The following is a 13933-nucleotide window of genomic DNA, read 5'->3' as shown; positions in this document are numbered from 1 at the left end:
TCAACTTTTTGGCTGGCATGAATAATGCTATTTACAAGAGCCAAGACATGGAGACAACCTGAATGTCCTTTGACAGATGAGTGGGTAAAGATGATGCGACACATATACATAATGGAGTACTATTCAGCCATAATAAGAAAATACCCTTATTTTCAGAAACACAGATGGGCCTAGAGGAGCCTCATAACTTGCTACTGTGTCATAGACACTTCAGTGAGGAGTCATCTGAGTAATATAAATGTCGACTGGTTTCTGTTTTTGCAAAAATTTCTCAGCAAACCAAGAGTCAGAGCTCACCTCTACATATATAGAAAGAAGACATGATGGGTGAGGGCAACTGAGGAGTGAGGGAAATGAACCATTTTCTTAGTATTTAAAGTTTTCCTCACCTGTTTAACCTGTTTAGAACTTGCAATCTTATCAATTATAGTCATTATATCTGCTTCACCTTGGATATATCCTTTTAGTATAGCATATCTAAAGGACAGCTGATGGCTCATCCTTTTATCTAATATTTGCAGCAACCTTGGTGTTACAAGCTGAAAAAAAACAAGATATTTAATATAATTTGTACAAATTATGGTTGATTTTATGTTGGCTAGTTTAAAATAGATAATAATAAGAAATGACATGCTCTCAATGGTAACTATAGCAACTTGTCAAGATTCTTAGTTATTTTATTCACAGAATCTCTAACTTCATGGCTAGAGCTATTTCCCCATAACTAATAATATTAGATGCCTACATAAAGTTAAGACTTTATTTTTTACTTATTTCCATTGTAGAGAATTGCATGATATTTTAAGGGATTTTATTCTTGGGAAACAATGTGTTTAATCTTCTGGGCTTAGGTCACAAAATGACTTGTCTATGAAGTACTGCCACTTTTACCCACTAAACCTCCCACTAAACTTTTCACTAGATGGTCCATAGTTCATTTGAGTTAGAGCTCACCACAACTATGGTCCTTATTTGACCTCACAATTAACTTCTCATTGTTTCTTTGCTGAGGATTTAAGTCTTCAGCTTAACTGTCACCACTGTACTGTCTCCTAACTTCAGCAGAACTGGCCAAACCCTACATTTTCCCATCTTTGCTCCACACTTCTTCACACTTATACAGAGAATAATTACTGGTTATATTGCTATAGAAAGACATTAGACAATTAAAGGTCATTTTAGATGCTGTGATTTTATAATACTGTGAGTTTATATAACACAAAATGTGCATTTTTCAGTTTCTTAATTTGTATGAATGTATACTACTTGCATTGTCACTGCAAACATACATGGTTTGCTTTGCTAGTTTCTATCATTTATTTCAGGTATTCATAAGAATAAATGTTACTTTGGGGTTTCCATGTGCTTTCTACTGAAAGGAAAGGCTGTGATGGGTATTTCTGTACTTTCATGTGCTAAATGAATTTCTAATATAATTTAAATATTCATAATATAATCTGTTATGAGACAACTTGTCAAAAGAATCTAAATATAAACATCAGCCCAACAGAAAGTGGAAACCACAAAACTAGTAAGCTGATTTTCATCCATATTTCATGAAGTAGTCAGAAGAAATTTGAAACTGCTTGATTTAATAGTTCTTTACCTTCAAAATGCGTAGGATGCGAAGAAATCTAACAACTTTTATAATGATGACTGTTTGAACCAAATCAAAAATATAATAATTAATGAGATTTGTCTCAATCAGAATTACATCTATGATGCCAACTAGCGTAATTGTTAGCTCAAATAGATTCCAGGCATGGAAAAAATATTCCTTCCTCATTGCTGCTATCTGTTGATTTAAAAAGAAATTGCACTACCTTATTTGTTTTTGCTTTCACATTATTCTCCATAATAACTGAAACATGAATAGTTAAGTTTTTCTCTGATGTACATTAAGACTCTACATGTCTGAAATACTAGTAAGTGATCACATCAACTTGAAATTAAATGGCTAAAACATTGAAGCATCTATTCCAAGACAGAAAATATTCAAAATACCTACTAATTCATTCATTATTTATTTAAAAATATTTTATTGAAATCTTATTATAAACAAGCAAGTCAAGAAACAACAGTTAGAATCAGGCATGGAACAAGGGACTGGTTCAAAACTGGGAAAGGAGTACATCAAGGCTGTATATTGTCACCCTGCTTATTTAACTTATATGCAGAGTACATCATGCAAAATGCCGGGCTGGATGAATCACAAGCTAGAAGGGATCAAGATTGCTGGGAGAAACAAAAACAACCTCAGATATGCAGATGATAGCACTCTAATGGCAGAAAGTGAAGAGGAACTAAAGAACCTCTTGATGAGGGTGAAATAGGAGAGTGAAAGAGCTTGCTTTAAACTCAACATTCAAAAAACAAAGATCACAGCATGTGGTCCCATCATTTCATGGCAAATAGATGGGGGAAAAGTGGAAACAATGTTAGATTTTATCTTCTTGGACTCCAAAGAGGCCCACGTCACTGTGAATGCTGGCTGCAACCATGAAATTAAAAGATGTTGCTCCTTGGAATGAAAGCTATAACAAACTTAGACAGCATATTAAAAAGCAGAGACATTACTTTGCCAGCAAAGGTTCACATAGTCAAAGCTATGGTTTTTCCAGTAGTCATGTACAGATGTGAGAGTTGGGCCATAAGAAGGGCCAAAGAAATGATGTGTTCAAACTGTGGTGCTGGCGAAGACTCTTGAGAGTCCCTTGGACAGCAAGGAGATCCAGCCAGTTAATGGAAATCAACTCCGAGTATTCACTATAAGGCCTGCTGCCGAAGCTCCGATACCTTGGCCACCTGAGCAAAGAGTCAACTTATTGGAAAAGATTTTGATGCTGGGAAAGACTGAGGGCAGGAGAAGGGGGTGACAGAGGATGAGATAGTTGCATAACATCACCAACTCAATGTACATGAATTTGAGCAAACTCCAGGAAATAGTGAAGGGCAGGGAAGCCTGGTGTGCTGCAGTCCATGGGGTCATAAAGAGTCAGACAGGACTTAGTGACTGAAGAACAGCAACTATAACTAAGAGAGTGGGAATAGTCAAAAATGACTGTGGATTCCAGCCTGGGAAATTAGATTTCCAGTGGAACTTTGAAGAAAGAGTAGGTTTAGAGATGATAAGTTTATTTTGAATAAATTATTTGAGATGTTTTGTTGTAGAGACTCAATCATCAGTTGTCTATATGATCTGAGGCTCTGAACAAAATCCAAGCAGAAGACATAAGTTTGGGAGTCATGAGATGGTAGTTGATGCCAGAGAAGTGACTGAGATAGCTTGGCCCATGAGACCCTGTCTCATAACTCATGTCTGTGCCTTTTGTTTTATTTTCCACATCCTCCACACAAATTTAACATCTCTCTAGTCTTCATCCTGACCAATCCTGTCATTAGGAATAGGGTTCCTTGTGTGTGTCACATTGTCACTTATAAGTTTTCCTTTGTTCTTGTTGTCTATTCTGCTCCATACTCACATGTTCAGTCTCTACTTTGACTCCTATTCATTATTCAAAGTTCAACTGAAGCATCTCCTTTCCTTAATAGACTTGTTTCTCTGACCCTAATATTCTGTATAACGAATTCCCGTGTTTTCCAATAGCACCCTGTGTATTTCTTTATCATAATACTTAATATACTGATTTGTAATATTGATTAATTTGGCTTTTTAAGCAACCTGATCCTCCTACTCACTATAATTCAGAGAAAGTGAAGGAGATAGACATATTTATGCCAGGGAGAGCAAAAGCTTCATTGTAAATTAAGAAATTGTCATCGGTTCAGTTCAGTCACTCAGTTGTGTCCGACTCTGTGACCCCATGGACTGCAGCACACCAGGCTTCCCTGTCCATCACCAACTCCCAGAGCCTACTCAAACTCATGTCCATCGAGTTGGTGATGCCATCCAACTATCTTGTCCTCTCTTGCCCCCTTCTCCTCCTGCCTTCAATCTTTCCCAGTATTAGGTTCTTTTCCAATGAGTCAGTTCTTTGCATCAGGTGCCCAAAGAAACTGTCCTACTTGTTTGTAAACAGACAAGAGGTAGAGGGTTTAATGGTATAGCGGCATTTCTCTTGAGTGTGCTCTCATCTGGCCAGGCTGAGGAAAGTCAATGTCTGAATCTAGGGAGCAGAAGATCAGATCCTGGTCTTGTGAGGTCCTGTGCAAGACACAGTTTCGCTGCTGTAAGTCTCATTTCCTTCTTGTTGCAACGGAGTATAGGTGCGTTCCTTCTCTTAGGAGCTTGAAAGAGCTGGAATAAATAGTAAGACTTCATCTAGATACCAAGCATTCAGAAACATGAAGGAGTTATTTGGAGGTCAAAGAATATAGCCACCCGGGCTTCCTTGGGGGCCCAGATGGTGAAGAATTTGCCTGCAATGCAGGAGGCATAGGAAAGGAGGGTTTGGTCCCTGGATTGAGAAGACCCCCTGGAGAAGGGAATGGCAACCTACTGAAGCATTCTTGTCGGGAGAATGCCACAAACAGAGGAAGCTGTGGGCTACAGTCCATGGGGTTGCAAAGAGTTAGACATGACTGAGCTGCTAACACACACACACGCACACACACACACACACACACACGCGCACACACACACACACACACACACACACACTGAATAAGGCCATAGGAGAGGAAGAGTTTGGTATAAAATGATAGCACAGGCTTCAAAGGAAGAGAGGTCTGTCAAATATAAAGTTGTTACAGCCTCTGGCACTCAGGTGCAGAAGAGTGATTATCCTTCCTCTGAGGAAGTTTTAAAAGATCCAATACTCTAATAGGTTGAGGAGTATTGGGGGAAAGTTTGAAAATATGAGAAGCAAAGTTTAAGGCAAAATTGTGTATAAGAAAGAACACACACTTTGAGGGATTGGATCCCAACTCTCCTATTCATTAGCTATGCGACCTTAAACAAGTTATAAAACTTTTCAGAGACTCAGGTCCCTCATCTGTAAAATGCAAGGCATAATACCTACATTAAAGTGTAAACAACGGTTTGAAATGTTATAATTACAATGATACCTGGCACCTCAGTGATCATTTATTATTGTTGTTATTAATATAATGGATATTTTAAAAGGCATACTACAAAGGGGGAAGAACTGAACTAAATAGAAAAAAAGGCAAAGAAAATAAGTGAAGGCAAGTTTGTAAACTGGGCAGTGAAGATGAATCTTGAGTTAAACAGAAAGGAGAGGCAGATACAGGATTGAACAGTTGGGAGTGTCCTCTTGGCTCTGAAAATTTAGGCCAACCTTGATATTTTACAGAAGGAACTGAAGTTGAGAAAAGTTTAGTGACTTGGTGAACAGCTAACATTTTATTGGAGAAAGCCAAAACCAGAGTCAGGTCTGCATCTGGGCTCACTTGTTTCCACTATAGTACATATTAAATGATTTTAGGAAACACTTTACTCTTACCCTCACCCTAGTACTAATGCTGACTCTAATTGCTTTATTTTTTCTTAACTCTGTGACATCTCCTATGGTTTTTCCAACTAGTTGGGATTTATTACATACAATGATTGAATGTGAATCCATTCCACTCCCCCCAGTAATCATAGCTCTAGTATTTTAATGTTCCAGTAATGATTTGAGAGTCATCCATTTTGTCCAAATATCAAATTTAATTCCTCTATTTAAATCATTTAGCTAAAAATATTTTATATATAATTTGATCTATACGGCACAATTTGTTGTTGTTGTTTAATTGCTGAATTGTGTCTGATTCTTTGTGACTCCATGGAGTGGACTGCCAGGCGCCTCTGTCCACGGGGTTTCCCAGGCACAAGAGTACTGAAGTGGGTTGCTGTTTTCCCCCACAGAGAGTCTTCCCAGCACAGGGACTGAGCCCACACCAGCCGCACTGGCAGGCAGATTCTTCGCTGCTGGACCCCTAGGGAAGCCCCATGTAACACAATGCTGTTGTCAGTGTGGACACACCTCTCCACCCTTCAACAGCTATCTTTACACTAAATTAAAAAAATCAAACTACTGAATGTTTTTTAAGTATAAATGAATCTCTATCAGTTTACTTATCCATCTATTTATTTATCGAATATAAAAATAAACTTTAAAAAATCCAGGTGCTCACCACTTTGCTAAGCTGAAGAACATTGCCAATACCCTTGTAACTCACTCTGCACTTTTTTGACACACATTATTTGAACATTTGCAAATACAAAATCAGTCCTTAAAGTATGAATATTTATTATTGTCACTGTAAAAATCACCTTTAAAAAATAAAGTTTGTTTGAGGAGTGAGGGAGAATTTTATACAATCCTTTAGAAAACTATGCAGCTAGTGTAGAAAAATAAAATTATGAAATCTCCCTGTTAGACATACCACCACACACACAAAAGCACATTTAGCTTTACCTTAAGTAGTGCCTCCATGATATAAAATGCAAGAAAAGAGTAGTTAGCATATGCTAATTCTGTTTCATAGATATCATTCAACACAGATATACAAGAAATTATAAGAGGAAACATATTCATTAATATGACAAGGTATCCGATATACTCAAATTCATCAGTAAATACTATTTTATGGCATGCACGAAGAAAGCAATGTCTGCAAAAAAAAAAGTTTAAAAAAAGATATAGTTTTACCTGATAAAATAATTACACTGAATTAATTTCATTATATGCTCAGTCCTGATCTAATCATCAATAGCCACAAAGCCCAGCTTAATTCTGAGAAGTAGCCGTCACTACCAAACACTTGCTGGCATTCTACTTCAGATACTGGTCCTTTAATTTCCTCCTCTGTAAACATCCTTAGGCTAGTTTCCCCTCTTCCTTTCTTTCTTTCCTCACCACTCATTCATTTTTACTTATACTTTTAGTAGAAATACTTCAGATCATAAAACAGAGATAATTCAAACTGGAGATATTAACAAAATAAAAATCTCTCCCACCTTTTAATTATTCTACTTCTCAGAGATGGCTACTATTACCAGTTTTAATATTGTTTCAATATTTTTGTTTATATAATCATTATCTATGAATACAAAAAGAACTATATCATGTATATAGTTCTATAACCTGCTTATTTTTCTCTTAACAATGGAGCATGAGCATTTTTCCTTGTTAAGGCATACAATCTGGCACAAATCCTAATATGTGTGGGAGTGAAACAGGATAGGTACACATTTTACAAAAACTTTAACATATGTGCTTTGAAAAATTATTTTTATACTGAGTATGCTGGAGAGTAGAATTGTGAGTGAAAGGATTTACTTTATGCAGTTTTAATTTTAATTTTAAATTATTCAAGTAGTATAATAATGCATTATTATTGCTAAAACTCAAACAAAATGATTAATCAATTATTGACTAAAGAGCAGGTGAGTGCTGATTACTTTGTTATTCTTAGATTTAGACCCATGTTATGCAGGACCTGAAATTTTTACAATCTTTATGACTTGCATCCCTATTTAATAAAAATGAGATAAATCATAAATGCTTGTATGATCCTGTCATCACATTGCAAAAATCCCCCAAGGTCTCAGGCAGTGCCAGAGAGATGGAGACCCATAGAATGCAAGCCTCGTTAACTTCAAGGTAATGCTTCCCTCCCAGCTGTCTCTTCAGACTGTTTTTCTTTACTTTTTAAAAAAATTCAGTCATATTGAGGTATAACTGACATGTAAAATTGTAGATATTGAAACTACCTATCCTAGAGTCTTGATATACATATGCTTTGTGAAAGGATTCCTCCCATCTAGTTAATTAATATACCTGTCACCTCACATGATGTGTGACTATTCTGAGGTATGACTAAATTCTTTTCTCAGTTATGATCACCATGCACTACATTACATCTTCAGATATTGTTCGCCTTATAGCTGAAAGTTCATAACCTTTTACTAATCTGTTTCCCTAAACTCTCAACTCTGGTAACCTCTTTTTCTACTCTCTATTAGTTGACTTTAAAAAATCTATTATTTCCTTTCATTTTGCTTATTTTTGGAGTCAACATATAAGTGATACCATGCAGTATTTGTCTTTTTTGGTCTGACTTATATTTAGCATAGAACTGTCACGATCCAACCATATTGTCACAAATGACAAAAATTCCTTCTTTCTCCACTGTATTTTCTTTATCCATTCATCTGTTGATGGATACTTAGTTTATTTTTATATCTTAACTATTGTGAATAATGTTACTATAAAATATGATTGCAGATTTTTTTCTGATGTTTTTATTTCTTTTGGATATATACCCAGAAATGAGACTGCTAGATCATACGGTAGTTTCATTTTTAATTATTTGAGGAACCTCCATACTGTTTTCTACAGTGGCTGTATAAGTTTACATTCCCACCAGCAGTGTATTATGGTTCCCTCTTTTTCATGTCCTTGCCAATACTTACTACTTGGTTTGTTTTCTTTCTTTTTTTTTTTTTGATGATAGGCATTCTAACAAGTATGAGATAATATTTCATTGTGATTTCGATTTGTACTTCCCTGGTGATTAGTGACATTAAGCACCTTTTCATGTTTGTATTGGCCTTTTGTATGTCCTCTATGGTAAAATGTGTATTCAGTTCCTCTGCCCATTTTTAATTGGATTGCTTGTTTTTTGCTATTCAATATATGAATTCCTTATATATTTTGGATACTAACCCCTTATCAGGTATGTTGTTGTTCAGTAACTAAGTCATATCAGATTCTTTGAGACCTCATGGACTGCAGCAAGCCAGACCTCTCTGCCCCTTACCATCTCCCAGAGTTCACCCAAGTTCATGTCCATTGAATCAGTGATGCCATTCAACCATCTCATCCTCTACCACCCTCTTCTCCTTTTGCCTTCAATCTTTCCCAGCATCAGGGTCTTTTCCAGTGCGTTGGCTCTTTGTATCAGGTGGCCAAAGTATTGGAGCTTCAGCTTCAGCATCAGTCCTTCCAGTTAATATTCAGGGTTGACTTCCCTTAAGATTGACTAGTTTGTTCTCTTTGCTCTCTAAGGGACTCTCGAGTCTTCTCCAGCACCACAATTTGAATGCATCAATTCTTTGGCATTCAGTCTTCTTGATGGTTCAACTCTCACATCTGTACGTGATTACTGGAAAAACCATAGCTTTGACAATACAGACCTTTGTCAGCAAAGAGATGTCTTTGCTTTTTTGTTGTTTATTTCTTTTGGGTGCTCTGGGTCTTCGTTGCTGCATGCAGGCTTGCTCTAATTGTGGTGAGTGGCGACTACTCTTTGTCGAGGTGCTTGGGCTTCTTATTGCAGTGGCTTCTCTTGTTGCAGAACATGGGCTCTAGGGCTCGCAGGCCCAGTAATTGTGGCTCATAGGCTTCGCTGCCCTGCAGCATGTGGAGTCTCCCCACACCAGGGACTGAACCCGTGGCCCCTGCGTTGGCAGGTGGAATTCTTAACCACTGTCACCAGGGAAGTCCTGTCTTTGCTTTTTAATACGCTGTCTGGTTGTCCTAACGTTCTTTGCAAGAATCAGGATTCTTCTTCCAAACAAGAACTATCTCAGGAATATAATTGCACCAGCTCCAAATGTCCTCGGCAGAATGTTGAAAACTGAATTATGGCTAAGAACTCTGTGCCAATAAATTTCTTCCCAATCTGGCCTTATGCTGCAGCCCTCTGGCCCAGTATCCTCAAGATCCATTCCCTTATATGTTCTATTAGTATTTGTTGATGTCAGTCAAGTCCTGTAATTCTTCCCACTGATAAGTTGTACTCTTCCTGAAGCAGCCACTATATTTTTCCCTCCATCTATGTTGAGACTTGACCTGGGTAATTACCATGGAAGCAATGAGAGGTGGTAGAAACTAAGGAAAAGCTTTATCTCATGATGTCTTTGCAGCACTTAAAGGGGAGAGAAGGTGATTGTCCTCCAGCAGAAGAGAGGAGGCTACTTCTGTCAAGCCAAGGTATTCACAAGAATGCGGAAGTTCAGGATTCTCAGGTTTGCACCCCCAGGTGTCACCACTCCAGGCCTCACAGTCCGGACCTTTCCATCAGAGGCCTGGCCCTGACACAGAGGCCCTGCGTTTGTCGGCTTTGAACAGCTCTACCTGAATCCCTCCAGGTAGATGTATCAGGTGGCTCAGTGGTGAAGACTCTGCCTGCCAATGCAGGAGGTGTAGGTTCCATCCCTGGGTCAGAAAGATCCCTTAGAGCAGGAACTGGCAACCCACTGCAGTATTCTTGCCTTGGAAATTCAATGGAGGGAGGAGCCTGGTGAGCTACATGGGATCACTAACAGTCGGACACAACTGAGTGACTAAGCACACAAGCATGTTATCTTTTAACTCTGAAAACTTAAGCTGAATTTTTAATTTTAATAACTATATATTTTTCAATTTTTTTTATATTCATTTTCTTTTGGTAATTGACCTTGTTCATGTCTGTGATTCCATCACTTGCTAATTTCAACATTTCAGTAATGCTTATAGTCCATACTGGATAATTTTAATAACTGAAGCCTTAGGGATATAAATCTGCTGCTGTTATTTCTGCTGATTCACTTTCGTGATCACTTCTTTTCTAGTGTGCTTGTTCAGCTTTGATAGTGACTTCATCCATTGGCTAAAGAAGTCAATTTTTAATCGAACACTATTTAGCGCTTACCAGTAAATGCTAATATTTGAGTGCTTAGCTATCATTATTCTCTGGACTAAGTGCTTCTACACACACAATTTATGTAATCTTTACAACAATCCCGTAAGGTACGCAAAGGAGAACGCAACTAGCATACACTAGTACCTACTTTGTGACGGTTACTTTGTCAAATGTAACCTGTATCAGTTAGCTTTCAGAATATGACAGATATTGCTTTACCCATTTTTCAAGTGAAGAAACTGAGGCCCACAAAGCTCCTTCAGCAAATAAATGATTCAGTGAAGACTAGGATCCTAAATTAAGCCACCTGACTCCAGAATCTGCACTACCTACTGTGAGATGAATAATACTTAAGAGACAGCCTAAAAGGTAGATTGACTATCAATCTTAGTTTTTCAAATCTCCATTTCTTTGTCACATCAACAGAAATAATTACTGTTATAGCTTAAGTCACTATTGAAGGTTTTAAAAGAACAATTGTGTATGTATTGATACTTCTATTGAAAAGAGGAAAACCTCTCTTGAATCTAAGTAAAGAAAAGACATCGCAATTGGAAAGGAAGAAGTAAAATTATTCTTCGATGACAGGATCTTAAATACAGAAAATGCTAGAGAATTCACAAAAAACAACTAAAACTATTAAATGAATTCAGCAAAGCTTTATGATACAAGATCAATATACAGAAAATGATTTGTATTTCTATACATGAGAAATGGACTGTACAAAAATGAAATTAGAAACAAAATTTTATTTAAATAGCATAAAAATACATAAGATTAAATTTTACTAAAGACATGTACACTGAAAACTAAAGATGTTTCTAACAGGAATTAAGATCTAAATAAATTAAAAGCCACTCTATTTCATAAATCAGAAAGTTAAATATTTTAAGATGACAATTTACAAGTTAGGTGCAATCCTTATGAAAATCCAAATGAATTTTTTATGTGCATAAAAAGACAAGCTAATCCTAACATTCAAATGGAATTGCAAGGAATCCTGAATAGCTATACCAATCTTGAAAAGGAAAAGTAAGGTAGATGGACTCACATTTCTTGTTTTCACAATTATCTAGCAGCTGTGGAAAACAATTTGGTGTTTCCTCAATAAATTAATTAAATAAGTTTTATTTTCATATGATCCACCAATTTTACTCCTAGGTGCATACCCAAAAGATGGAAAGTAGGAATTCAAACAAATATCTCTACATAGGAGCATAGGAGCACTGTTTACAATAGTCAAAGGGTGAAATAACTCAGCTATCCACCAGTCAGTGAATGGATAAAGAAAATACAGCACGTCCATACAATGGACTATTATTATTCAGCCATAAGAAGAAATAAAGTATTGTTATTGCCATGAAGTAGATGAACCTTATGCTACGATACGGAAGAAACCTCATGCTGAGTGAAAGAATGCAGAAAGCAAAGGTGTTACGCGGTGTAAGTGTATCTGTAGGAGACAGTTGAACAGGTAAATTCGCAGAGACAGAAAGCAGACTGGTGCTCTCCAGCAGCTGGGGAGAAGAGCGAGTGGGGAGTGTGCTTAGCGGGCGCTGGGTTCACCTTTGGGGCAACTGAAACGCTCTGAAGTTTGATAGAGGAAACGGTTGTCCAATTTTGCAGATGTCCTAAACAACACTGAATGGTGCACTTCAAAATGGTTAATGTTTAATCTTGTATGAAATTTACATCTATGATAAAAGTTATTACACTCTATCTTTATCCTTTAGGTAACTTTTTTTTTTTGTGTGTATATATATATATATATATATATATATATATATAAACAACTTAGCTGTAAACTACCTCAAAATATTTTACAGAGTATCCAGCATATACATTTTAAAAAATAAATAAAAAGGAAATGTCAAATGAATATAATAGCATGTCTTGTAAGGTTTAAAAGCACTGACCTTGATGGGATCCCTTTTTCCTTTTTCGTATTATACACCCAATTGAGCAATACTTTTCTAGTAAAGACAAGAATTTTTTTGCTTTCAGAATAATTCTTTATTGTCTCAGCATTCATATACCTTAAAAAAGGAAGAAGAAACCTTTAAGCATGCTTTAAAATTTGTGAGATAAGTTTAATGCAGAATTATCAGAAGGCAGGAAAACTATTTTGTTGTGTGATGACAGGAAGTGAGACACTTTCATAGGCATAGGTCCATGTCACAAAGATGTCAATAAAGGTGGATTATTTGTGAAATTAGGAGCTGGAGCTTTAATTAATTAATTAGAGAGTATAAAAATTCACTTATTAATTAGAGTATAAAAATGATTCAATATTAATCATAGAGTATAAAAAAATGGTTCAATAAAAATTGGTTTATTAATCAGAGTATTAAAAAAATGGTTCAAAATAGAGAAGTCATGTTTGAGGAAGAGAAGGCACACCATGATTAAAATACTTGGGATTCAAATATATGTGGATTTTCATGTTGGATCCTCCATTATCTGGGTGGCAATGAACTAAATACCTCACTAACTTGTTTGCTTTGCAGAATGGAGGTAAGACTACTAATGCCAGCCTGGGAAAATTAAATGAGAACATATACAGGAGGCATCCGGCTCACCTCACATATCCCCCCATCTCTTTTCTTTCACCTTCTGGGCAAGTAATCAGGGAATTTATGGGGGAAATACAAGTGGTGAAGTAAAAGAGTAAAAATGGTTACCTGGAAGACTTGGTGCTCATAAACCCACCAAAGACATTTGTCCCCAAGTTGCCTGTAGGTTTTTTTCTGGTTTTTTTTTTTTTTTTTTTTGAGACAGCTCAGATCTGTGTGCTATATTTAGGTCTTGCTCTTCACCAGAAGGAGGTTGGGGCTCCATCTCAGGATGTGAGGCCCTACCTTAAAATGCAGCTTAATAGAAGGGCATTGGTGACTTAAGTCCAAAGGAAGGTCTTGTTCTTCCTATAGATTATAATGTTCTCACCCTAAAAGGTGGGCAATTTCTCTGTTACAGAGATACTGACATAATTAAAAAGAAGGAATGTAATCTGTTCTCTGATTAATATAGCAGTGTGGTAATGGCATGGAAAATCATGAATGTGTATATGACTTGATTCAGTTCTGATTGTTAAAATATTTGATTGAGTACCTATTATGCTTGATAAGTGAATGGGGTAAACCAGTACAAAAATTACTGGACTCTGGTTTCAACACTTTTGAAGACTAGTGGAGTAAAATATGCCAACAACAGTTGCAGTTAAGTGTAGTAAGTGTTCTGCACAGGTAATAAATAAAAGGGCACTCTGGATCCACACAGGGGCTGTTTAATATAGTCCTGGGAAACCAGGAAACCTCAATTAATGTCTAAGTTAAGATTT

General features: G+C 36.6%; 1 protein-coding gene across 4 annotated transcripts in view; it reads right to left on the bottom strand.

Annotated features, from left to right (window-relative positions):
- Window positions 1-13933, bottom strand: part of SLC9C1 (solute carrier family 9 member C1) — a 103342-nt gene that overhangs the window by 30276 nt on the left and 59133 nt on the right. For 3 of the 4 annotated variants that reach the window (XM_070454896.1, XM_070454897.1, XM_070454898.1), the window contains 4 exons: window positions 12513-12632; window positions 6384-6579; window positions 1607-1795; window positions 390-539 (listed from right to left, as the gene is read on the bottom strand). In XM_070454896.1, coding sequence (XP_070310997.1) covers window positions 390-539; window positions 1607-1795; window positions 6384-6579; window positions 12513-12632 — 655 coding nt within the window. The remainder of the gene's footprint in view (window positions 1-389; window positions 540-1606; window positions 1796-6383; window positions 6580-12512; window positions 12633-13933) is intronic. The other variant, XM_070454899.1, reaches the window with a different exon arrangement.

This window comes from Odocoileus virginianus, chromosome 25, assembly GCF_023699985.2.
Source record: "Odocoileus virginianus isolate 20LAN1187 ecotype Illinois chromosome 25, Ovbor_1.2, whole genome shotgun sequence".
NCBI lineage: Eukaryota > Metazoa > Chordata > Mammalia > Artiodactyla > Cervidae > Odocoileus > Odocoileus virginianus.
This window is presented reverse-complemented; position numbering and strand designations above follow the sequence as displayed.